This window comes from Talpa occidentalis, unplaced genomic scaffold (genome assembly GCF_014898055.3).
Source record: "Talpa occidentalis isolate TD23 unplaced genomic scaffold, MPIMG_talOcc4v2.1 talOcc4.11, whole genome shotgun sequence".
Lineage (NCBI taxonomy): Eukaryota > Metazoa > Chordata > Mammalia > Eulipotyphla > Talpidae > Talpa > Talpa occidentalis.
In genome coordinates, this window is record NW_023601104.1 from 92,860,211 (window position 1) to 92,887,079 (window position 26,869).

Below are 26,869 nucleotides of genomic sequence, written 5' to 3' on the forward strand. Positions count from 1 at the left end.
AAAAAAAAAGGGAAAAAATTACTACTAAAGTAACCAGTGGTAAAATGGATTCCATTGTTCCACTGAACACTATCAAGTGTTTGTTGTTGTTTTTTATCACAGGCTTAAGAATATCTAAATTCATTATAATTGCTTTATTGCAAGAACTTATAATTTGCTTTACTGTAAAATGATGCCCCCCAAAAACTAAAAAAGCACAACAAAAAGTGCACACTTAAATAATTATTTCCCAGTGTTCCAATGACAAATCCATTCTCTCTTTCCATTTTTTACATCTTCAATCCTGAAAACAAATTAGAAGATGTTATAATGATATATAATATTTGAACAGTGTGTTGTAATTTGAAAACAAAACCTCACATTATAGACATTATAATTTGGTTTTCCTAATAACCACAATAAGTGGGTAGGGCAGGTATTCTTATATCCACTTTACAGGTGAGGGAATGGAGTCTTAGACTTGCTCAAGATCATGCTGCTTCCTGATGGACATAGATGCTCTGACTGAAATCCAGAGCACCCCTCCCCACAGGTAACACATTACATAAAATAAAGCAAATTAACGTTTAATTGTATTTGGAATTTTCAATTATTTAAATTAATAGTTGTTACGAGGTACTAAAAGGTAAAGTTAGATTACTCTGAACACTATTCAAGGCTGATTCTAGACTGACCCTAGACTTTGCACTCACTCCACGCTGTTCCATGTAATCTATCCAGCATAATACACAAATCCAAAGCAAATAATCCTAAGCCCTTAAAGGTTTTTTGTCTTTGCCTTGGACACATCAAGAAATACAGGCAATAACCTGCCATAAAGAAAACATTTTGCAATTGGGGAAAAAAAGAGAGGGGTTGGAAGAATGGAGACTGATAACTGATCAGGATTTCACTTCTGTTTCATGACTTTCAGGAAGTCATCAAACCTCTCCATCTTTTTTACTTCTCTGCCCTATGTTCTTAGGAAGATAACATGGCCTAAAGTCTGTGATGGTGCTTTTAAAAACCATAATGTTCTTTATAAATGTTTTAAATTAAGCTGACTTATTTAGTTAAAATATGATTCTATGTGAAGCCACTGACAATGTTGTTGGTCACAGGTGATAGTCTAGTGGCCTGATTTTTGATTGCGGTAAACACTGCAGTAGTAGGGACTTTGTAACTTCTGTGTAACTTTATAATTCTGATTTGGAAATTGAAGTTTCTTACCTGTTAGTCAAATTTATAAGTTCTTACAATAAAGCAAATATAATGAGTTTAAATATTCTTAAGCCTGTGATTAAAAAACCACAACAGGGCGAGAGTGTTAACTGTATTATCTAAAGACAAAAATTGTCAAAATGGAAAGAAGAAAATTAGACTCAACAATAGGAGCAAGGTGGCAAAGGAACATGGGAATATATGTTTCAAACCCCAGTTTCCTTTTGCAACCAGATACCCTTCAGAAAAGGTACTAAGAGTCTATGTCGCCCTGGTCTAGCTTGTTGTGCTGGTTATTAGAAATAGAGAAGGAGCACTTTGGGGGAAGGGGTGGGACTTTCATATGGTTGTTTTTCTTCTTTTACAGAGATAAACAAAAAACCTGGTTGGTCTGACTTTGTGTATCTTTGTCATATAAGCCATTGCAGGTGTGTGAGCAGCACTGCTTCTGCAACAAAAGCCTAGACTCACCACTCATACATCTTGGGAAAAGAATGGCCACTTCGTGGGGGGTAGTCTTCTTCATGCTGGTGGCATCCTGCGTTTGTACCACTATCTTCTACAGAGACCAACAGACTTGGTTTGAAGGTGTCTTCCTGTCTTCCATGTGCCCCATCAATGTCAGTGACAGCACATTATATGGAATTATGTTTGATGCAGGGAGCACTGGCACAAGAATTCACGTTTACACATTTGTGCAAAAAATACCAGGTAAGTTCAACTGGTCTATAAATCCATAGACCAGTCTATAAATCCATACTTCAGATCGCCTTCCATAAACAGATATACTGAGTGTGTGATTTGAATTACAGAATCATGTAGCTAGTGAATGTTTTTCTTCAGAGAACGTTCTGGACTATAACTGAATACATATGCTTTACTTCAGTGTGAAATTGAGAGAGATCTGATCTGGCTTTAGTCTGAAACTCATGTGTCCAAGAATTATGGTTGTCATGATCTTTCCTCTCCCTTGAGGATGGTTAATATTTCAGGGTCCAAAATAGTGGGACTGCTGGGAGAAGGATCACCTTGGTGAGGAGATGAGGGAATCCTAAAGATTAACTTTGAATTTGCAGTGTTCTGTTATCTCATTACATGTCGATCCTAAGGAAAGAAGTAGGAATTAGTGTCCACAAGAGAAATGCAATGTCATCCTCTGTCCCCCTGTCCAGTACTCCTGCCAGCCATTCCTCACAAGTGGAATTACTTGGAATAGCAGGTTACTCTGTCAATAGTAGGTCTTACAATGCAGAGACCAGTATCTGAAGAAGCCTAATTTTTAGTAATCAGCTTTCTCTATTCTGTTTTTTTGTATGGCAAAATAGGACAGCTTCCAATTCTGGAAGGGGAAATTTTTGATTCTGTGAAGCCAGGACTTTCTGCTTTTGTAGATCAACCTAAGCAGGTAAGTTTCTTACAATTAGATGTTTAGATTTCGATGCCTTGATAACTTTACCGCATTACTGCTGTTAAATATTTCTCAGTTTGCTCTCCTTAGCTAATCTCCTGCATAACAGTAATTGCATACCCTGTGCTCACTAGGGTTTGGGTGGAAGGAAAAGAGAAAATAGATTATGGCCATAGAGGGATAACACCATTTTGTGTGTGTGTGTGTATTTACTATTTAAAACTTTGAATGGAAGCCATCAACTGTCTTGATTTATGTAGATGTAGAAGATTAGAAATTCTATAGGGTATGAGGTATAAACATGGCAATTAAGGGACTATCAACCAAGTGAAATACCAATAGGATAGAACCATGCCTATACTCTAGAAATTAGGCAGGAGACCATCATAAAATCTTTGGTGGTAGAGGATAAATGTAAAGTTTTGTTGTGACTGTACTTCACATGTGGCTACCAACAACATGAAACACCCAGTGTGTGAGAGGGCATGCTGAAATAAAGTAATGCAGTATATTGAACTTTGTTAGCAGATATAAAGATATTCAAAGTCACAAGGATAATAATTAGCCAAATGAAAACTTGATGTTAAAAATGACTTGAACTTGAACTGAGAGCATGTTTATTTTCTTAACTCACTATTGTGAAATGGTAAATGTGCCAGAAAACTGAAAGCTGTTGAAAGCAACTACATTATCAGAAATTGATTTGACATTTAGAGATGATTGTGTTGTGCTTGCTACTAATTATGATTGAGACAGTGTATTGTTAGAATATATGTTTATTCAGGGAAACTGGATTTGAAATAATGGTTTTTATTTTATTATAAATTGAGCATCTACTGTGGGTAGGTAGGTGCTAATGATACAGAAATGAACCTGATTTGTTCTGTCCTCTTACAGCTAGTATTCATGTGGCAGCTGCATACAGTGTGCCTCATCTACTGTACATGATAATTTTGTGGTATAAAGCATATCTCTCACTTCATAGCTGAAGGAGCCAAGCCCCAGTATGTTCAAGTGACCTATGTTAAGTCACAGGCAAACTTCTAATCCAAATTGTTTCCTTTACTATTCCCATCTTCTGGCTTAAAGAAAATTTAAATGAGAATACAGCAATCAATGACTACAGTATAAAAGAATCATTTTTATTAAAAATGAAGTGGGTTATCTTTCTTTAGTGAAGGCTACATCTCTAGATTTCCACCTCTACAGAGCCCTCTCTGCTGTACTTTCCTGTTACTCTCTTAGAGCATATTGAGGGAATAGACCTGTGCCACTAATTGGAGTGTTCACTGAATGAGTGGGTCATCTTTTTTGAAGGGTGCTGAGACTGTTCAAGGACTCTTAGAGGTGGCCAAAGATTCAATCCCCCGAAGTCACTGGAAAAGGACCCCAGTGGTTCTGAAGGCAACAGCAGGCCTGCGCTTACTGCCAGAACAGAAAGCCCAGGCTCTACTTTTTGAGGTAACTTTTGAAATCTTCTGCATCTTGAATAATTCTTTTTCTCTCTATGAATATTATCTCTACTCTTTTTTTTATATAAAGATAAAACTTTTTAAAAAAGATTTATTTATTTTTTCATACAAGAGCTGGGGTACAGGCCAGAGATGCAGGGGGTGAAAGGATTCACCAGGGACAGAGCAGGGAACAGAACAGGCAGACTGACTGGAATATACTGCTGAGGGGAGCAGCAGGCGAGTCAGGAGAGGTCTGCTGCGCTGTGTGGGTTGCTTCCTGGCTGGCCGGGGATCTAACTTGTGTTGCAGAGACTGCGGATTGCTTCATAGTGCTGTGCTTAACCCCTTGTGCCACCAGGAAGGCCCCATCTCTACTCTTTTTTACCCTCTGGAGTGTTACTATTACCTTTAGTATTCCACCATTATGCAAGCACTATGGTGACCATGGGCTCTTGTAGCTTGTTATTTGCATTTTTAAATATTACCCTTGGACTTATAGAGCTTTTTCTAAAAAGTTTAAAGTACTACGTGTCCATGGTATTCTTAATTTCCTTAACATGTTAAAGAAGAATCATAGAAAATTGTTTTTATCGACAATTGAGGTATCACTTACATATCATTAAATGTATTTTTTTTCTTTAAAGAACACTCTTATTATTTCACAGTCAGAAGTCTGAGCACAGTGGGGCCTCCCTGGTGACCTAGGGATTAAGTCTCAGCACTGTCACCGCTACAGCCTGAGTTCAATCACCAGCCAGGGAGCTAACCCACATGACGCAGCAGACCTCTCCTGTCTCGCTTGCTGCTCCCCTTGCCAGTGTATTTCAGTCAATTCACCTGTTCTGCTCCCCACTCTGTGTCTGGTGAATCTTCTTACCCTCCGCACCTCTAGCCTATACCCCTGTTCTTCTCCATAATGAATGCTTAAAAAAATGTCTGAGCACAGTAAGGTACAATCTGATTCTCTTACTAGGATCTCACAAGACCAAACTTAGGGTGCTAGCAGGGCTGCATTCCTTTCTGGCAATTCTGGGAAAGAATTTGCTTAAGTGTACACTTAAGTGAATGTTGACAAATTATAGACATTTCCCTTAACCCTTTTGCACTTAGTTTCCTTCACTCCTGAAACAAGGCAACTGTTGATCTGCTTTCTGTCATTATATTTTAGTTTTACTTATACTTATATTTTATGTAAATGGAAGCATACAGTTTCATGTTATGTTTTTATGTAGGGCGTGCTGGTGGTACTATTTCAAATAGGGTAGACAGAGGAGACCTCATTGATAAGACACATTTGATCAGACATCTGAGGGAAATGAAGAAGCAAGCTATACAAGGCATTTATGGGAAGAATGTCTCAGGCTAAAGAAACAGCAGGTCCAAAGGCCAAAAGCAGGAATGTGCTTGGTATGTTCAAGGAACAGTATCCAGAAGGTCCATGTGACTAGCAGGGAATGAATAATGGAAGGGGGAAGTAGAAGGTGAGGTCAGAGAGGTGTGAGGGAGAGAGTTTATCATGTAGGGCCAGTGTAAGGACTTTGGGTTTGTCTCTAAGAAGGAAGCCACTGGAGAGTTTTGAGCTAAGGAGAGACAGGATCTGATGTCTGTTTCAAAAGCACTGCTCTGCTGTGTTGAGACTGAACTGTGGGCAGGAGAGGGGAAGGCAAGAGCAGAAGCTCTCTTCTGTGTTTATTCCTGTTTGCTTATCTGTCTTCTCCTTGAAAGCTTATTTATAGCTCATATAACTGGCTTTTCCTGATTGAAACAGGGTCCATAGTTCATTGCATGAAGTGTTTTATCTCATTAGAAGTGAGAAAAGCAGGTAGTCTATAATTTCTCCTATCCTAGACTCCCAACCCCATAATCATAAAAATAACACATAACATATCATTTACCTATATCTACGAAGAGTCAAGAGTATTTGTGTGAGAGCTTCATTTCCACTTCCTAAAATGGAATTAATAAACCTACATCTGAGGTCTGTCTGCACTATTGTGATCCCAGCCATGAGCCAAATCTGACAGGGTCTGATAGCAGTATACTCTAGCCTTGGATAAGATCTCCTTTACCAGGAAGGGTGGCAGAGACCTGTAGAATTTGATGGGTGAGCAGCAAAAATGTTTCTGTATCATCAGGAACCACCCAGGCTCAACTCTTCTTTACTATCTTTATTTGCTCATCTAAAAAATGGAGTAGGAAAGGATTTTCCCAACTTCAATGATGTCCCCGTAGAATTTACCAGTTGTTGGCAGAATCAAATGTATGCCTCTGTTCACCTGTAAATTGAGATGGTTTAGTTGAAATTTGTTTTAAAATCAAAGGCTTCCTCTGTTTTGTTTTTTGCAAGAAACCAGTAAGGGCTTGCCTGATTCTTCTATAGCTTCTTAGGGAAAATATGATCATAAAATTTTGTCTGAAGAAAATGAAGATAGGGCCTTCCTGGTGGCACAAGGGGTTAAGTCTCAGCACTACAAAACTATCAGCAGCTACTGCAGCTTGAGTTCGATCCCCAGCCAGGGAGCTGACCCACATGGTGCAGCAGACCTCTCCTGTCTCGCCTGCTGCTCCCCTCAGCAGTGTGTTTCAGTAGATCTGCCTGTTCTGCTCCCCACTCTGTCTCTGATGAATCCTCTCACCCCTGGCACCTCTAGCCTGTACCCCAGTTCTTGTATATATAAATAAGTAAATCTTAAAAAAAAAAAAAAGAAAGAAAGAGAATAGTTTTCTAAGCCTTGTAAGGTACAGCCAAAACATGAAAATCTCTTTTATTGCCTTAGGGAATTGAGATTTTTTTTCATTTCTCTCTAGGTAAAAGAGGTCTTCATGAAGTCACCTTTCCTGGTACCAGATGACAGTGTTGGCATCATGGATGGATCCTATGAAGGTGGGAGAGCTAATGATACATGTTCTAGGGAGAAAGAGCCAGGCTTAAAGATCTGATTAAAGGAGCTGGCAGTAGGGATGGCATTGCTGAGGAAAAAGAAACTAAGGAGAAACCAACAAGCAAGGAGGAATGGAATAGCAGGAAGTGGAAGAATGGGGAGACATGAATGTGGAGAGAAACATAAGATGGGGCAAGGAAAATGCCCTGGGATGTAATCTTTGTCTTTCTCTTTTTCAGGCATATTAGCTTGGATTACTGTGAATTTTCTGACAGGTAATACATTCTCAAGTTTATCTGAAGACCTTAACTGGGTTTTGTACAGGGTCAGAGAGCAAAAATACCTTTCTTTTTTCCTGTGTTGTCCTTTCTTTAAAAAAAAAAAAAGGACAAGGAAAAAGAAGACAGGAAGTTAATGTTTTTAATCTGCCTTCAAGGCTTCAGCTGCAACAAGAGTCCTTCTAGGTTAGCATTCACCTACAGCCTGTGGGGCCACGGAGCTGTGAAATATTCATGAAATTCCTCCAATGTGTATTAAGAGCAGGATCTCTCTGCAGACAGGAGCATTGGGCTATGTAGGAAGCAGATGTTCAGAGCTGGCTCTCATTCACAGGTCAGCTACATGGTCACAGCCAGGAGACTGTGGGGACCCTGGACCTGGGGGGGGCCTCCACCCAAATCACGTTCCTGCCCCAGTTTGAGGTGAGTCATTTACTTGACAGTTTGGTGAGCCACCTACTCAGTAGGCATATCATGATGCTAAGAAAGTGATGTCCCATTTCCAGGTAGAAGCTTTACCATAGTTAGTATAGTTAGTTAATTACTGAGTGAACTTTGCCTTGCCCACTTACTGGCCAGGCATTTTGATTCCTTAAACCTTGTGAGATTAGCGGTTTAGTCTGACTCCTTCATCTCTGATTTTTTGGGGAGAGACAGGAATGGTGGTGATAGCATCTTCAGATAATTGCAGATTCTAAATAGTCTTTTTGCTTTTTCTGATTTGCAGAAAACCCTGGAACAAACCCCGAGGGACTACCTCACTTCCTTTGAGATGTTTAACAGTACTTATAAGCTCTACACACATAGGTGAGGAAGGGGGACAGGAAGGAATAATATTTCATACTGTATGATTCTCTAAACTTCACAGTATTCTCACATCTATTACTGCATATGACCAGCCTTACAAAAAGCCTGCCAACTGAAAAGTCCTATTCACTTAAACCCAAACCACTTGTCAAAACCCAAGTGTCCCAAGAGACTTCTCCATTCTTGGCCTCAAGTATCTAACTTAAAGAATCAGAGAGCCTCCCCGGTGGCGCAGCAGTTGAGTGCTGGGTTGCAAAGCTGCCCGCAGCCTCTGTAGCACCAGTTCGATCCCCGGCTGCTCCCCAACCACCGGAGGAGGGTCCCACATGGCGTGCAGACCTCTCCTGCCGCCCGCTGCTTCCCTCAGCAGTGTACTTCGGTCCTTCTGCCTGCTCTGCTCCTCGCTCTGGCTCTGGTGAATTCGCTCACCCTCCCGTGCTTCTGACTGTACCCAGTGCTTGTATAAATAAATAAATAAATCTTAAAAAAAAAGAATCAGAAGTTCTCTCTAGAGAGAGGATATTCAGAGAAGGTTTAACCAAAACACCCTGTCCACTCCTTTGAGTGGGCTTTCAGCTATTGAACCTCCAATCCAAAATTTGATCACAGTGGAGCTGGTGGCTAAAATAATGAGAGTTTTACTGGGGATGGTTCCCAGGGTGTGACCCTTGTGTCACTGTCTCTGGCCTTTAAGTCATAGCTCTGAAAAGTTCTTACTGAATGGTCTTGAGCTAAGCTGGGTAGAAATTACCAAGACAGAGGAATAGGTCACAGAAAACAAAGTTTTCTTCCCTCTAGAAGGAGATGGAAAAGCCATGTTACTTTTGAAAGAGGTAGCTTTAGGCTATAGAACTTTAGGACCAGCACAAAATTAGTTAATCCTGTATTTTACAGTTACTTGGGATTTGGATTGAAAGCTGCAAGACTAGCAACCCTGGGAGCCCTGGAAACAGAAGGTTTGTCTGGGGGCCTGTTCTGGGTGGGGTGTGGTGAAAGTGATCCAATGTTCAGCTTCCTTTTCCCTCCATTGGCAGTGATTCTGGGGAAGAAAGGGTTATGCTGAATTAGGAAGCATATGTTGTATAATGGGCATAGTGATATCAAATTCCTTTTCTACTCTATGAGTTCAGGTGTTTTGGTATACTTTATTAGTGATTTCTAGAACCACTATTTATATAGGTAGAACAATCTGTGGCCAGGAGGCTGAAATGTCTACAGAAATTCAAAGCTCAAAGAGTGAATTTGACAGGAGCCCAAACCCTTAGCTTTTTGTGGGAATTCAGGAAGAAAGATTCCCCTCACAAAGTGGAATAACTGAGCAAACCCATACTGCATAGGCGTTAGAAGGATTGAGAGTTCGGCTTTTACAGTCAGGCAGAACTGAAATCAGCCCCAATTTTGTGATTCAGGGCAAGTTAGCTAACTTTTCTGCACTCCTTTTTTCATCTTTAGAGGGATTTTGCATTTAATACACTTTGTATGGTGCCTGGCAAATAGTAAGCTATTATTGTGATGATGACTATTTAGCATTTCCCAATTTACAAAACATCTTCATGTGTATATCCTTTAAGATTCACACTAATGCGGAAAGTAGAATAGTATCTCTCCCCTTTTTTAAGAAAGGAGGGAACTTACTCCATTGTAGGTTTTGGATGTGATGAAAACCATGAAATCCTCCACCAAACGCACATATGCATACAAATTTGCCTGTAATTTCAGGGACTTCAGCAACCCCCTTTTATGAGCCCTGAGTTAAGAATTCATGTCATAGGAAGTAGTTGTATAACTATTTTCATATGATTTTAATAAACTACCTTACTGATTCCTTTCAACTACACTGGTTTCTTGCTTTCTTTCCACCTTCTCTCTCACATTCTTTCCCTCTTACTTGGTTTCTTTCAGGGATTGATGGACTCACTTTCCGAAGTGCCTGCCTGCCAAGATGGTTGGAAGCAGAGTGGATCTTTGGGGGTGTGAAATACCAGTATGGTGGCAACCAAGAAGGCAAGTGATTTTTTTTTCCCACTGGTTGAGATTATCTTTACAGTAGAAGTCTCAAGTCTCAGAGCTAAGAGTAGCTTGTCATGTTCTCTTGTCATGCTGCAGAAACTCATTCCAAATATTTCTTGGTATACTTCCAGGGAATGAAGGACAGTAAACAAGACAGAGGTCACTCTATCCTGCTCTTTCTCAAACAAGTGTTGTAGATCCATTAGAAACCTATTCTTACTCTGGTTCTAGTGCACTAATGGTCTCTGCACGCAGCAGGGTGAAACTGCTTCAGCTTCAGTTAATATTTGGCTACTTAAATTGTAGTAATACTTAAAGTTAAGACAGTAGGAAGCATAATTCATCTTAGGTATTATAAAAGGTTTAGACCTTAAAAGCAAAGAAAAAGCTTTATTTTCTCCAGTGAAGGAAGGAAGCAATTGACTTTTCTGGATACTTCTTATAAATACCATGAAACATAATGCTAGGCAGCAGCTCAAGGTCAGCTGTGACTTTTTTTTTTTTTAATTTTTTGCGTAGAAGAACTGGGGTATAGGCCAGAGGTGTGGGAGGAAGGGGTGAGAGGATTCACCAGAGACGGAGCGGGGAGCAGAACAGCTGAATTTATTAAAATACACTGCTAAGGGGAGCAGTGGGTGAGACAGGACAGGTCTGCTACACCATGTGTGGGTTAGCTCCCTGGCCAGGGATCAGGCCTTAGCAGTGGTAGTGGTGATAGCACTGAGGCTTAAACACTAGGCCACCAGGGAGGCCCAGCTGTCACTGTTTTGATGAGCACAGATTAGGGAAGGGTGGGGTGCCTTGGAGAAGTAGATACCTTTGCTCCAGAACCATGAGACTACAGAATTTTGCTCATCTTTATAAGCCCTTTGTCCTAAGCCTCAGCCTTCTGATTTCCTTGATCCTCTTGCTTTTTCCCTTCAACTCCAGCAATTTTCTCAGAGAGTGGTTGCTTCCCCTGTTGTTTTTCTCACCTTGCCCCTATGTATCGTTGTCTCCTGGCAGGGGAGGTGGGCTTTGAGCCTTGCTATGCTGAAGTGCTGAGGGTGGTCCAAGGCAAACTACACCAGCCAGAGGAGATCAGGAGGAGCTCCTTTTATGCTTTCTCTTACTATTATGATCGAGCTGCTGACACAGACTTGATTGGTAAGTTCACTCCAGGTGTCAGCCCAGGAAAAAAACTGGGCAAGGCTGTGTTGGGAGACGGGGTGTTTGAAATGCTTAAGGAGGTGATCACCTTACTCTTCTCCGGGCTGATGGTCGAGTGATGGTAGTCACTCAGATGGAAGCATCAGTATAACTCATAGTTTTATGGAGTTGGAAGATGGCGTAAACAAATACATGTGAAAAACAAAACAAAGCAAAAAATTAAAAAAGGAAAAAAACACATATACATGAACTCTTAAAAAAATTTTATTGCGGTATAACACATAAAATGCACATATGTAAAGTGTGTAATTTGCTAAGATTTAAAATATGTATATACCCATGAAACTATCACCAAAATCAAGATAATGAACATATCACTCCAAAAGGTGTCCTTCTCCCCTTTTAAAACTTTTCTTATCACAATAGTAATGTTTTTGTTTACCTGTAAGTATGAATATACATGATCTCATAGCCTGAGATATAAACTAATTCCCTTGTTCCTAATGTGTTTTCATGCAGGAAAATTTTTTTATTGTGGTTAAATATACATAACATAAAATAGACTATAAGTAAAGAAAATAGATTGCAAAAATTATTTTATATGGAAATGTCTTAACATATTCTCTAATATTGGAAATTTTATTTCAAATTTTTCATTATTATAATTATCAGGACAGGTTCATTTTCATAAATACTTTGACTATTTTCTTTCATTCCAGATTATGAAAAGGGGGGTGTTTTAAAAGTTGAAGATTTTGAAAGAAAAGCAAGGGAAGGTAAGTATCAGTAGCGGCCCCTGAAGGTGAGTGTGCCCCACCTCCAGTGCTTCAGTCAACTGAAAGCCTCTCAGAAGGCTGGCTTCCTGTCTTGGCCAGGAAGTTAAAGCACTAAGTCGTATGGAAAAACATGGGGATACAAGAGACTTTGGGGAAATGGTGAAAACCTTTTCTTGTTTCTACATTTCTTCGTTTTTTAAAAAAATTGAAATAGTATCATTCATGTTAATGAAACACTGGACACCAAAATATATGGGAAATAGCCACTGAAGCTTCAGTGATCCCAAAATACGGTTAACTGGTATTTCTTTGTTAGTATTAATAGTATATAAAATATTTAGAATTAAGCCTCACAATAGTCATAGAAATTTAGCAAACTGGGACCCAGGTACGTTTGAGTAGATAAGCTGTAACATAAGAAATGTGCAAGTTCTTAATCTTATAGAGAAGCTATCTGTGTACAGGTATAGCCTCAAGACTCTCAGGCATCTGAGAAGTGGAGAATTCTATGCTTTTTCTAAATTTAGAGAAAATCATATACCTCTCAGTTGGCTGCAAACTTGAATTCCAGCTTCACTCTCTGTCACCTTCAGTATGTGATAACTTGGAGAACTTCACCTCGGGCAGTCCTTTCCTGTGCATGGACCTCAGTTACATCACAGCCTTACTGAAGGATGGCTTTGGCTTTGCAGACAGCACTGTTTTACAGGTAAGCGAGCAGGCACCAGAGCTACATAACAGTCTTCTTATATGGAGGTGGGAAGAAGGTTAAGAATTTGTTAAATCAGAGTTGCAAAAGGTAGAATTAGGAGGTATTTTCACTTGGGCTTTGGATGAGGCAGTGTGTGGTATGGTATATGTATTTTATGTGTGCCTCATATAGTTAATGCCTTTTGAATCTTGGGTTGCCTTTTGTCTTCCTATCTTCATTTGTTTGGGTGAATTGTGAGCTCAACTTGATCTGTAGTAACTTACCTATTCTAAGCATATTGTACAAGTTTCATCCAACCCATTTATTTTCTTGTCTTCTCTACCATAATTGTGCAATTGTACATTATAGTTACGGTGGTGATTAAGTTGTAATTTTGCTTTCAAATAGCATCCTGTCTATTAGAAGAGTTGTGACAAAATTATAGCTATGGCACAAGGTGACTTTGAATTATATGGTCAAGTAACTATTTTGTCTCTGAAGCTGCCACCCCCACCTTCCTTGTGCCACTTCTCCTTCTTGTTTCCTCAGTTACAAATGCATTGGTATTGCTTTGTTTCTTATGTCATACAGATTTCATAAACTTTATGTACTAAGATATTTCAATTTAAAATATTTTATCTGTCAATATTGGCATTTAAAGTGCTTAACATATAAGAGTCACTGGCCAGTAGAGTCAGACTAGCATAGTGTTTACACCATGGCTCCGTTGTTCATCAGATCTGGGTTCAGGTTCTGACCCTGTAAGCTTACTAGCTATGTGTCCTTAGAGATTTACTAACTTTTAGGCTCCTCATCCAGACCCCAGAGATCTTTACAGTATCTATTTCATAGAATTGTTATGAAAACTAAGATATTACATGTAAAGCACCACAACTGGCACATAGTAATTTATTAATTAATATTGGTTTTATTATTAGCATAGGCATTTCATACTGGTTGGGGATAGATTTGTGGATAAAAAAGGTCATCCTAAGCCCGCAATATACATTCAGTTGCCTGTTTCCTTTACCTAAGCATAAACAATAGCCAAGGCATTAAAGGACTATATTCTGCCATTTCCTGTGCTGCCATCTCTTAGTCTTTATGATTTCATTGGCAACAAAATTTAAATCAGGGGTAGATAGTCTCCTGTCCTAGAGATCACTTCATTTTGGTCCTTATATCCCTACTCCTGAGGACAGAGGAATAGCATTTCATGGGATGGGGGAGACACCAATTTGACTTAGGTGTTTTGGACTAAACCTTAAGATAATGATTTACATGCTGTTCTTCCCAGTATTTGTCACAGTGACTAGACTAGATTTCATCAGGTGAACAAAGAATTAGTGCGTCCTAAGAACTTTCTACTGGAAGAAGACAAACCAGTACATTTGTTTTCAAACTTTTGTGTGTGGTGGTGATGATGGCATTTTTATCCAACAAAAACTTATGCTGAATGCCAGTAAAACTGATAAAAATGGAGGTACCTGGTTGAAGTAGAGATTGGAAGCCTGAACTCCTTAGCTATGTGGCTTCCTTTTCTCCTTTAAAACACTCTTAGAACCTGTACAATTCTAAAGAAAATAATTTGATAAACACTAATTCTCTTGTTATAGGTGAGGAAATGGGTCTAAACTTTTATTCAAGATCATGAACTAATAGAGGCATAACCTGGCCTTAAGTGCATTGGTTGGTTATTAGATATTAGCATTTAAGAGGATGCAGAGTATGAGCTGAGAAGTTTAATGTATTCTTTCCTACCCCTAAATCTAGTCCCAACTCCTGATCATGCCCTTGCTACTCCATCTAGTAACACCTTGGTGTAAGTTGCCTTATCAGAACTTGGTGATTCAGAAAACAAGGATCTTACATAAAGTTCAGGATTAGGGAAAGAAGACTGTCTCTCTAGAAAATCCTTGCTAGAAGGCCTATATGGAACCACTTCCTGGCCCAGAAAATTCAGGATCAAAATGGTAGGTCCAGGAGCAACTGGCCATGGAAGGAGGGAACCTGTTAAAGAGAGAAGTAAGGGATGTACCCCAAGTCTGGCTTCTCAGTTCTGCTTTGGTTTAGCCATTGGGATGATTTTTGCTGATATTCTCCGTCTGTGTCATGCTTGCTGGAGTTGACAACTGAACAAAAATGTGAAGACTTTTTTTTTTCCTTCTCCCCAACAGCTTACAAAGAAAGTGAACAACATAGAGACAGGTTGGGCCTTGGGGGCCACCTTCCACCTGCTGCAGTCTCTGGGCATCTCCCTCTGAGGACTATATTTGCCAACAACCTTTTTAAGGAGAGAGGACTCAGTCATATTCTGAGCTGGTTTGGGGACAACCCAGACTGAAGCCCAGCAGCTGTCTTCATCAGGAGGAAGGAGCTTTGGCTTTGCCCTCAAATCTAGAGATCCAGGTTTAATTAATTTTACACATCTAATGTGAATGTTACCTAGTAACTCTGTGTGCACAGCTTGTACCAGAGTCTAAATCTTTGAGATTCCTGTGTGTCAGAGCTGGAAGGAATAGCTTTGGAACTTAACTCTGGAGAGCCCAGGGTGGATCCCTGGGAACCAAAGAAAATATCTTTTCAACCCTTTGAGTGCCTCATTTGAACATTTTTAATTTTCCTCTTACATGCTAAAATGAGCTGATTGTAATCCCATGACCTATCAGTACTAGTATTTTCCCCTCCCTACACACTACCGTGTTCCATCCTTATCTCTACCCACCTCTACTGAAAGAAAAAACCCAAACATCTGTTTTTTTCCTTTCATGTCTAATTCAAGGGGAGCAAAAGATACCATTATCTGAAAATTGTGTGATCCTGCTTTGTGCTTGCTGTAGCCAGCAAGTAATCCTAAATTTTAGCAGGATAGAGAACATCTTCTGACTTCCCAGATCCCAGCCATCTAGTCTGGAGGGACATTTGGGAAGGTGTGGCTTCCTCATACAAAGCACCTTTTAATCAACTTTTTGTCAGTCAACCCCGGGATTAACCAACACATCCAGCCTTACAGGAATGTCTTCAGTGCCAGTACCTTCTCTTGGCTAGTGTGTTTTTAGTAACTATGTCATCCTAAACTTGTTTTCTTTGTATTTATAATCTGGACTTTGTATTTCTGATCTGGACTTTGGTCACTGTCCCTGTCAGTTTGCCCCTTTATTCTGTTTGTAGCAGTATTTCTTCCTGCCCCAGCCCCTGCTTATTTTAAATAATATCCTCTCTCTGTTTTGTTCCAATGTTTCCAACAGCCTTTCTATGCTACCTAACAATTGATTGGGTTGGCCATTTTGGCCCACATCATTAGAGTGGATTTTCTTTTTTGAGCTCTTGATTTTGTGAATTATTTTCCCTAAATTTCATTATCTTGTACTGTCCCACATGATCCTCATCTGCCTCTCCTCTACCCACCTGAGTGCTCTTGGACCTGAAAGACCTTCCTGTGGTCTGGCTCCTTTGCATTGGCTCTGTACCTCTAGCTTCTTTCCAGGAAACTTTTCTCTATAGACTTTCAGCTCACACAGAAAATTAAATATATTTGGCCCTCACACCCATTCCTGGGGAACCTTATATTTTAGTTACTGCCATTGAGTCAATAAATACTTAACATCTGATATGTGCAGTAAGGCAAATTTCTGTCCTCATTCCCCAAATTTTAGTTGTCTTCTTAAATTCAATGTGGAATTCAAGACTTTCATCCTTTTTTATAGTTAGGTTGCCTTTAAACCTGTAGTCTTCCTCAGTAAATGCTAGTACTAATGAAATAGAAATCTTTAGAGTTGGAAATGGCTCAAAGATATAACCCAGTCTTCTATCCGCTGCATAATTCCCTTAACATTTCTGCTATCATTCAGCTTCTCTTTAGGCATGTTTTCAGACAGCTCACTGCACTGGTAGCAAAAAAATCCCTCCTTATTTGAGCTGAAATGTACCTGTCTTCTCAGAAGCTTTAGTTCTGTTCTAATCCCTCCTACCACAGCCTTTCAATCATTTGAAGAAAAGTTCAGCCAAGTTCTTTATGATCTCTTCTTTGGCATCCCACATGGCTTCTACACCCCTTACTATTTTTGTCTGAAAAGTGGGCTGCTAGAACCTGTCATCATAAAACATTGTTCCACGTGATTATGGAAAGACCATTTCCTCTAGTGGAAACCAAGTTTTTTCTCAAGAGGTGGGCTTTTTTCACACAAGACTCCTCCAGCTTGACATGTCTCTTACCACCACCATATCTGAAGCTTGTGGTAATCAGGAGTTCTTCTCACTTCTTTTTTTTTTTTTAAAGTTGCCTCCCCTCTTCGTTGTTTTTGTTTGTTTGTTTGTTTTAAAGATTATTTATTTATACAAGCACTGGGTAGTCAGAAGCATGGGAGGGTGAGAGGATTCACCAGAGCCAGAGCGGGGAACAGAGTAGGCAGACCGACAAAATACACTGCTAAGGGGAGCAGCGGGCGGCAGGAAAGGACTGCGTGCCAAGTGGGACCCTCGCCCCAAAGCCAGGGATCAAACGGGCGCTGCAGAGGCTGCAGGCAGCTTTGCAGCCCAGCACTCAACCACTGCACCACTGGGGAGGCCCTCTTCTCACTTCTTATATGTTTATATTCATCTCCTTTTTCATGCTTGGGAAGTTTTCTTCAATTATCTCCTTGAATAATTTCTCAGATCCTTTGTCTCTCTCCTTGCCTTCTGGAATGCCTATAACTCTTACATTTCCTCTCTTCATGGAGTCTGATAATTGTCTAAGGGTGTCCTCATTCTTCTTCCTTTGCACTCTCTCCTTTTCTCTTTTGGTTCTTTTTATTTCTGCATCTTCGAGAGTACTGATCCATTCTTCCATTTCCTTGATACTGTTTTCAGTGCTTTTCACAGAGCGCTCTGTCTCCTCAGTAATCTTTTAGTCTCCTCTTCTTTTTATTTCCTTTCTTAAGGTCTCATTTTCACTGATTATTTTCTCATCATTACACTTTTTTTAAAAGATTTATTTATATTTATGCATACAAGAGCTGGGGTATAGGCTGGATGTGTGGAGGGTGAGTGGATTCCCCAGAGACTGAGTGGGGAACAGAACAGGCAGGTTGACCAAAGTACACTGCTGAGGGGAGCAGCAGGTGAGTCAGGAGAGGTCTGCTGCGCCATGTGGGTTGCTACCTGGCCGGTTGGGGATCAAACTCATGCTGCAGTGGTTACGGAGAGCTTCATAGGTTGCATCTTAACCCCTTGCGCCACCAGGGAGGCCCTCTTACACTTTTTAATCATGATGATTCTAAATTCTCTATCTGACAGGCAGAGAAGTTCTTCCATGTCATTGTTGAGCTCTGGTGACTGATTTTCTTTTTGTGGTGTGTCCTTCCCCTGCAGGCTTGCTTGGTCATTTGTATTTTTCCTTCTCCCTGCCTTTGATTTCTGATTAGTTCTATGCATTGGGATGTTGTGCCACTGGTGCTGGTGGGCATCTATTTGGGGTGCTCCTTCAGGGGCATTGGAAATTATTTATCAGACCAAGACCAGCACTGTTAGGCCAAAACTCCACCAGGATGTTGATGCTGTGGCTGTGATGCTGGGCGCTGCCCCTGAGAGTTCACTCCCTCCATATTTACTCAGTTCCAGCAAGGAATCAGCTGGTTGGTGATTTTGCTCTGGTCACTAGGTGGCACCAGAGACTTGTACTTGCTGACCTGTGCTTTTCCCACTGTAGTTCTCTGAGAAACAGAGCAGGGGAGGGGAGCACCTCAACACAGGGACTATTGCTCACACTGGGTGCTGTGTCTGCCCTGTGTTCACCTGATGCTGTGCCTTCAGCTGTGAACAGTGATGAACAATGATGTAAAAATTTTTTTAAATAAAAAAATAATAATAAAGAGATTATGCTGAGCATTGTTAAATAAAAGAGCAAGAGAAGCACTACACTAAAAAGTAGAGTTATGCAAGATGACAAGATAGCATAATATACAGGGAAAATAATATAATCATCAGGATTTGAGTAGAGAAGGATATTTCAGTCATAACTCATTGGGATTTTTTACTTTTAGAACTTGGTGCTAGTTTTAGTTTAAAAAAAGTAAAAAAAAAATTTTACTTTCTCCTTCTTAACTGATTTAAATAAAAGCAGACCTCCCATTTCTCAGTGGTCTGAGCAGGGGATTGTCAAACTTGCTTCCTACTCCAGGTCTTAGTTACTGATCTCCTCTGTGGGATATGGAATAAGTGAGCACCAGCAGATTCTCCAAACGTGGCTAAGAACCATGCAGGGAGCCATTGCCTTGACAGGACGATAAAGAATGGAGGCAAATCCCTTCCAAGTTGCCAGGGACCTGAGTGAGAACTGGAACAGCTTTTTAAATATGAGCCAAGGAATTCTGTGGATTTTCAGCCTGAGGTTGAGAGATCAGAGTGGTTGGTTCCCACTTATTTCCATCAGTGTTTCTGTGTTTATGGACAGAGGTGAGGAGAGAGTTTGAACACTAGATGATGAATATTTTCTGAAATATATTTTGAAGTTTATATCCTATAGCAGAAGTCAGGAAATGAGCTTGTCCTCCAGATCTCACCTGCTGCCTATTTGTGTACAGATGGTCATTTACATTTCTACATGGTGGAAAAAGAAATCATAATATTACAGGGCAAACCACGCTCTAAAACAGGTTGCCTGATTGTGGGTCTTCACCTGCATGCTTAAAGAGGACTTAAACTGCAGTCACACACAAAAGGTTAACAAAGGTTTATTTACAAGGGGAAGGGAAATGAGGAAATGTACAACTCAGGGAATAAAGAGGGAGATAAATTCTTAAATGCGTCCTACCCATTCCGCGGACCTGGAATCCCAAGTGACTTGCTGAGACCAAACTTGCCTGGCCAAGAGCACGAGCCAAGTGAGCCCCGACCCCACTAACATGGCTGGTTTTATTTACAAACAGAGAAATGGCTGCTTAACTGTGCCCTTAGGTCCTTGCAACTTCCCTTTGGGGATCATGGGATTTGTAGTTCCCAGTGTCTTGATGGAGTGGGGGTAGCATCCACAAAGCCTGTATGGAATTTGCTCAGGACATCCTTTCCCCCTAATAATTCCCCCCTTTCACTTTTTGCCACCATTTACATGGTGATGAAGATCAAATGTATGGATGCTGGGGTACAGTCTTAGATGAATATTTTTCTCAGGGTTCCCGTTGGAAAGCAAACCAGTCTCTCCAGGTATTGTCCATTGTGGGAAGCAAAAGTCCTCCATTCCTGGAAAATAATTTATCAGTCCAAGACAAAAAAAATAAATCTGTAGGCATTAGCTAAAACAAAACAGCAAAGATATCAAATCATAGGGGAAAAAAATCTTAAAATTGGTTCAATGTATGTGAAAACAAGTTCTCTGAACCTTGATCCCAAATCATTTCAATAGCATAGCAAAAGTTTGCAAACTAAATCTACTTTTAAACCATATTACCTATTTTATCATAAAATCACAGGGCAGAATAACTAAACAGCAATTTTAGCTGGCTTTGTTGGAATACTCCATATAGGATCAGAGCGAACTCTTGACATCCAGTCCATGTAGGCTTCAAGATCAAAGTTGGTCTCATCAGACTCCACCTGGGCTTTTCTCTTCTCAAGGGTACCAGGGCTTTTTTGTTTGCCGGGTTGTCCAGTCCTGCCAATGGAGGTGAGCTTCCTCACCTTCCTGGAGGTCTCTGGAACTCTACAAACAAAGTAGAAAGTTCTCTTCTTGGTTCAGCTCTGTTTCAACTTCCTGGAAGAACACCACTCAAAACCACACAATAAAACTTATGTCCATTTGGTTTTGTTTTAAGCAGACAAAATCCCTATGGAAGTTATGCAAAAATAGATGCTGAGATAGGTAGTAAAAATTACTACCACTATTTTTATGCTGTGTTGGTATCAAGGGGAGAGAAAATGCAAACACAAGTTAAGTTAGCTTTGCTGGAAAAAAAAATGCAGCACCACGGCAGATCCTGGTCACTCAAAACAAGAACATGTTGTTGATTCAGAACAAAATTAAAAAAAAAATTACCAGGATTATGTCAAAGAAAAGTTAGTAAAAATCAGGTATATTTCCAGGTCTATTCAGTCCTTTGTAGGAAATTTTTACTCTTAACAGTTCCACCAATAGGAATCTGTTGAGGCCTCTTTGCCCTGTTTTCTCCAGAAATAATTTCTATAGGTATCAAACCATTCAAGTATACAATATGACAAGGCGACAATCACCATTGACAATTTACATATCAGGTATTGAGAGGTTGTATACACGTTCTAGAAAATCAATGTGAACATTTCTGTACATGTCAAAGTGTTACCCTTTTTCCCAAGTGACAAGGCTTCCCTTCTAGTTTTACTCTCCTGGGTAAGCCAAATAGGACAAACTCATCTGGTGCCTTTCCCAGGAGGAAAGGGAGAAACTTTGTGGAGTGTCTCAGGAGCTCTACTGAGGTTCCTTCTATCAACAAAATTTCCTTCTATCAACCAAATGATAGACTACCAAATTTTTTTATTTGAATTTAGATTTCTGGGAAGCTTTGCCATAAACATCAGAAGAACAGCAGCAGCTACAATATTCGATCTCTATGAAGGCACCGGCTTAGTTCAGTATTAGAATGTTGACAAATCATAACCTTTAATTTTTTTTCAATGTCTGTAGGCACCATGTATGCCAATTTGTCAACCACTAGAGGCCAAGACAAGGACACAAGGAAAGGACATACAGACATTCAACATCTAGACACAAAGCTCTTTAGTTACCATGTATCACGTGTGGGATCTTATACAGCTGCAATTTCACTCATAGGCCAAAATGAAGTTAAAAGGAAAATACCAAAATCAAGATCGAAAGCCTTTCTGTGTAAAACAATACTGCCAGCACATGCGTGACTCTGGATCTTATGTCACGTCTCCTGAACTTTGAGAGGAAAGATTGGTCAGAGCATGTCAGTCACCTCAGGGTTTCTTCAGAAAAGTGAATCCTGGGGTATCCCTGCAACAGTAACTGGAAGTCAGTAATATTCAAGTTTCGGTCTTTTTCTTATATAAGTATCTCAAGCCCTCGATGGGTTCACAAGACCAATGGGACTTTGTCTCTGGGTCAGTTCCTTCTGGGGTTTTTTAGATCTAGTGGAGCCCTTGGGCTCCCTATTGTTCATCTGAACCTTCTCCATGCACTATCATTTGTCTCCCTTCCTCTGTACTGGGATCTTGGTTCCTTGTATTTGGTCCGTCTTCCCTCCTGTCCTCATCTGAGCCTCGACGCTGGGCTACCATGTGTCTCCTGTCCTCTCTCCTTGGTCTCAGGTTCCGTGTGCTCCGTCTGTCTTCCGTCCAGTGACCCCTGTGGGAATCGTCATGTCCTGGTGTCCTCAGTCTTCTGTCCTGCCGTCTGTCATTATGTCATCTGCTGCGCCCCTGTAGTCTGGGACAGCTGTACTCCCAATGTCCCTCTTCCCTGCAGGGAGCACACTGACTCCTCCCTAGGGGTTCCCATCTCCTGGGGTCACGCCTCAGTCTGTTACTGTTTTCCTGAAGCCCTGTCCTGTGCTCTCTTTGTATGAAAACTGTCGCAGGTCTTGGTCTCCTATCCTCTATTATTATAAACCTGGAATGCCAAGTCCACTACCTGGGATGGACTCATCTCTGCGATGCCGTCCACCTTTGCTAACTTTTTCCATATGTCTGTGTAAGGTCGAGGCCAGGGCAGAGATGGGCTTCAGAGGGGAGTACTTGAAACTGCTGCCACCTGTATCCTAGGAGCCAGCTCTGCCCGGTTTGCACGGGCCCTGATAAGCAGAGTTGAAAGAACAACCAGTTCTGAGAGAAAAAACTTCTTTGAAAAGCAACTTCAACTCCTCATTCTCCACCTCCCTCCAAGGCCAGACCCTGCCCTATAAAAGCTTGCCCTTATCCCCCAATGGGTGCGACTTCTCCGACACCCCAGGGGGTAGGCAAACCTTGCCTGCCTGTGAACACAATAAATTTCTTGCCTGTGAGAAACTTAGCCTGGCTTTCCTTTTCTTTTTCTTTTTCTTTATTTTAAAAGATTGATTTATTTATGCATACCAGAGCCAGGGTACAGGCCAGAGATGCGGGGGTGAGAGGATTCACCAGAGACAGAGTGGGGAACAGAACAGGCAGACTGACTGAAATACACTGCTGAGGGGAGCAGCAGGCGAGACAGGAGAGGTCTGCTGGTCATGTGGGTAGCTCCCTGGCCAGCTGGGTATCCAACTCATACTGCAGAGGCTGCGGGTTGTCCCATAGTGCAGTGCTTAACCCCCTGCGCCACCTGGGAGACCCTGGCTTGCTTTTTCTTTACCGCGCCAATCCTTTCAGTCCGGGGCACTATGCGTAATGAACGCCATAGTGATCACATGAGTATTTTCCGGGGCATCTGGGTTTATGTCTGTGTGGTTGGTATACGTCTGAATAACTCTTTCAAGGAACTGTGATGGATCCTTGTTAGCTACCTGTTCAAGTTGTAATATTTTGTTAAAATTTTTTTGTTTGGGGATTCCGTGCTGCAATTCTACCAGTAAACATTTTTTATACAGTTCTAACATCACCATTCCCCCATTGTTGGGGTCCCACTCGGGATCTACCCCTGGGACAACCATCTCTGGCTCTGCGGATTCTCCGTCCTGTTGGTGGAGACGGTCAGCCTCCTCCCTGGCTCTCCTGAGTACCATTCTCTGCTCGTCCAGAGTCAGCAAAGTTTGTAGCATGGACTGTATGTCTGCCCAGTTAGGGCAGTGGGAGAGGAAGATAGAGGCAAACAAGTTCATCATCCTCTTAGGAGCCTGCCGGCGTGAGGGCACAGAGCTCCTCCAATTTAGGGGGTCCGCGGTGCTAAAGGGATGGTGTGACTGAAAGTAGCCAGCAGGTTGCCCATGTTCATTTAAGCCACCCATCAGCATCTGTGGGAGAGGAAACTGTCCTGCCTCAGGGTGACCCTTCCTGCCAAAGTGGGTGCCCCGTCTAGTGTGGGGAGGCGACGCCATTTAGTTTCCTCCCCAGAGGGCAGTGGAGGCTGTGAAGTCTCAGGAGTCTGCACAGGGGGAACATTGCTCCCCCACATCCAATTTTTGGAGGGCAGCCTGTAGCTGGTCCTGCACACTTTTAAGAACTGCTCGATTTTCCTCCCTCATACTCTGCACAGCTAAATTGAGAGCCTGAATTTGCTGCTCTCAGACTCATAACTTTAGCTAATGAACAACTCAGCCTCACATTTTTCACTTCAAGACATTGTAAGAGCTGGATAACTCATACCTAAACACATGTTGTATTTTTTTTAAGATTTATTTATTTATTTATATAAGCACTGGGTACAGTCAGAAGCACGGGAGGGTGAGAGAATTCACCAGAGCCAGAGCGGGGAGCAGAGCAGGCAGAAGGACCGAAGTACACTGCTGAGGGGAGCAGCAGGCATGGCAGGAGAGGTCTGCGCGCCATGTGGGACCCTCCTCCGGTGGCCGGGGAGCAGCCAGGGATCGAACTGGCGCTGCAGAGGCTGCGGGCAGCTTTGCAACCCAGCGCTCATCCGCTGCGCCACCAGGGAGGCCCAGGGTTATTTTTTTAGAAAAGAATTTTACCAAAAGAAGAAAAGGAGTCTGGGTATAAACAAAACCACATTGGGCCTCCCCGGTGGCGCAGCGGTTGAGCGCTGGGTTGCGAAACTGCGCGCAGCCTCTGCGGCGCCGGTTCGATCCCCGGCTGCTCCCCGGCCACCGGAGGAGGGTCCCACATGGCGCGCAGACCTCTCCTGCCGCCCGCTGCTCCCCTCAGCAGTGTACTTCGGTCCTTCTGCCTGCTCTGCTACCCGCTCTGGCTCTGGTGAATTCTCTCACCCTCCCGCACTTCTGACTGTACCCAGTGCATGTATAAACAAAAACAAACAAACCAGCAAACAAATAAATAAAGCATGCCTCTAAAAAAAAAAAAAAAAAAAAAAAAAAAAAAAACCACATTTATCCCTGTTAACATAGACCTGGTCAGTAACTCTTTTTGACTACTCCAAGCTTTTTTTTTTCCCTAATTAAACACATTTAAACATACAATAAAACAATTAACTCCCAACATTATAAATTTAAGACATTTATGCTTTAATTAAACCATTGCATTTTGAACTCGTTTTTGTTTACCAGAAATTTTAGATCACAATCTCAAAATTTTGTTTGTTTGTTTTTCCATTAGAATGTATAATGGCAGCATTTTAACATGGCAACCCTCTGGAGACAGAAGTCACAAAGGCACAGACACAGAGATCTCTCGTTTAGAATTTGGCCATTTGCACTAATTTTTAGAGATAATTTTTAGAGATAGTTATTTTACCGATATTTGTGACAACACTGACTACAATTATTAATTTACTATTAAATAATAATTTTTAACTAGCTCCTTCATATAAGAAAACATTTCTCAAGTTTTATTTGTAAGAATGCCCTTAGGTTCTAAAGAAAGTGGGGCAGAATATTCCCTATGAGTTTTTTTCAGGCCACATTTTTCCTTAAATTCCTAGAAGAGATTTTGGATGGGTGGACAGTTTCACCAAAACTATGTACCTTTTCAAGACAAAGCTAGACTAATTCCTAAAACAACTTAAGTTTTTCAAGTTAAGTCGATATAGCCATTTAAGTTTGGTGGGTTTTTTGTGGGTTGTTGTTTTTTCTTTTTGCAATCAAGAAGGTTTCTAATTTGAGATGGAAACTAAAGTCCTTACATGTTCTGAGTATCCCATTTTAATCATTTTAATACCTCAAGAGCCCACAATTGGAACCATTTTAAAGAAAAGCATTGAAAATTCAATATAAAGTCCTGGTTTCTGTTTGACCTCACAGATGAGGCCTGGTCCTAGGAAAGATAAAAGATACCTTCTACCTGGACCATGAGAAGGACAGGAGTAGAGATAGATTGGGCCTCCCTATGAAGCTATCCGCAGTCTCTGCAGCACGAGTTCGATCCCCAGCCAGCCAGGGAGCTACCCACATGGTGCACTGGACTGCTACTGACTAGCCCGCTGCTCCCCTTGGCAGTGTAGACCAGTTAGTCTGCCTATTCTGTTCCCCACTCTGTCTCTGGTGAATCCTCTCACCTCCCCCCACCTCTGGCCTATCTCCTAGTTCTTGTATGCATAAATAAATCTTAAAAAAAAGAAATTTGACAAGGAATATTATTTTGATTACTAAATTGATTATTTTAAATAAGAAACTTAGATTTTTAAAGAAACCTGTCACTTTTAATGGCCAATAAGAAGTTTAGACATTGGGCCTCCCCTGGTGGCGCAGCAGTTGAGTGCTGGGTTGCGAAGCTGCCCGCAGCCTCTGCAGCGCTGGGGAGGGTCCCACATGGCGCGACAGACCTCCCCTGCTGCGCCCACTGCTCCTGTCAGCAGTGTATTTTGTCAGTCTGCCTGTTCTGCTCCCCGCTCTGGTGAATATTCTCTCCCTCCCAAGCTTCTGACTGTACCCAGCGCTTGTATAAATAAATAAACAAACAAACAAATAAATAAATAAATCTTTAAAAAAAAAAAAAGACGTTTAGACATTTTCCAACCAATTGGCAAGCTTCATTTACAGCTGACTAGAAAGTCCAAAGTCATTTTGACAAAACCAACTGAGCCTGATCCCAGAAGTCCCGAGTGTGATCCGCAGAGGCCAGCCAGCTCAGAGGAAGACAAGGCCTCCTTCAAGTGGAGAGCACTCTCTTCAGCTGACTGGACACCCCGTCGTCACAGTGACTGGGAGACACTGAATCAGCTGTCTGACTAAACACGTCAGAATAAGAAAAATACCCAATTTTTAAATACCCAAGACCCGACTGCAGATCCTTGCTTGCATTCCTCACACAGGCACAACGTTCAGATTCACAGAGCTCTTTGCACACGGTGAGGACCAAGGAAGGGAAGGAGATGCCCCCGGTCCAGGCCCACTGCTCTCATGGGGACAACCCAGCCCTCCCGGCCACCTGCCAGCATCCACCGAGTCAGGGTTGTCCTAGGTTGCCTAGAGCCAACGTGCCTGCACGGACCCTGGATGTCAGGGGGAGACCATAGAAGAGGATCGTCACAGGGAACGCCTGCCTGAGCCAGCCAGTGCGGGAAAGGGGAGCTGCCTGCCTGGCTTTAGGGTTAGGGAAGCATCAGTCTGTGCCCCACTGTCAGCTGCTCCTGGGCTCCTGCAGGGAAACAGTGGCAGGAGCTGCTTCCTAGACAGGGGTTGGCAGCTACAGGTCCCC

General features: G+C 41.6%; 1 protein-coding gene across 2 annotated transcripts; it reads left to right on the forward strand.

Moving 5' to 3' along the window:
- The first annotated feature begins 1,621 nt into the window (after positions 1-1,621).
- On the forward strand, positions 1,622-22,728 carry ENTPD5 (ectonucleoside triphosphate diphosphohydrolase 5 (inactive)). Of its 2 annotated transcripts, none has more exons than XM_037503870.1 (13): positions 1,622-1,911; positions 2,526-2,605; positions 3,926-4,069; positions 6,871-6,946; positions 7,184-7,219; positions 7,557-7,645; positions 7,950-8,029; positions 8,924-8,985; positions 9,932-10,033; positions 11,045-11,185; positions 11,908-11,964; positions 12,558-12,673; positions 14,833-14,965. In XM_037503870.1, exons 1-13 carry the CDS (start codon positions 1,695-1,697, stop codon positions 14,917-14,919), a joined length of 1,287 nt encoding a protein of 428 aa, XP_037359767.1. In that variant the 5' UTR covers positions 1,622-1,694; the 3' UTR covers positions 14,920-14,965. The 2 variants fall into 2 exon arrangements, with proteins under 2 accessions (XP_037359767.1, XP_037359766.1); XM_037503869.2 differs by lacking the exon at positions 14,833-14,965 and adding an exon at positions 21,938-22,728 and having other exon boundaries at positions 1,661-1,911.
- Positions 22,729-26,869: the final 4,141 nt, after the last annotated feature.

Excerpts from the sequence above, each read along its gene's own strand:
- ENTPD5 (XM_037503869.2), top strand. The coding sequence starts at position 1,695 with ATGGCCACTTCGTGGGGGGTAGTCTTCTTCATGCTGGTGGCATCCTGC. Across the intron at positions 11,186-11,907 it reads TGCTGACACAGACTTGATTG|ATTATGAAAAGGGGGGTGTT; the intron begins GTAAGTTCACTC and ends CTTTCATTCCAG. Across the intron at positions 11,965-12,557 it reads TGAAAGAAAAGCAAGGGAAG|TATGTGATAACTTGGAGAAC; the intron begins GTAAGTATCAGT and ends TGTCACCTTCAG.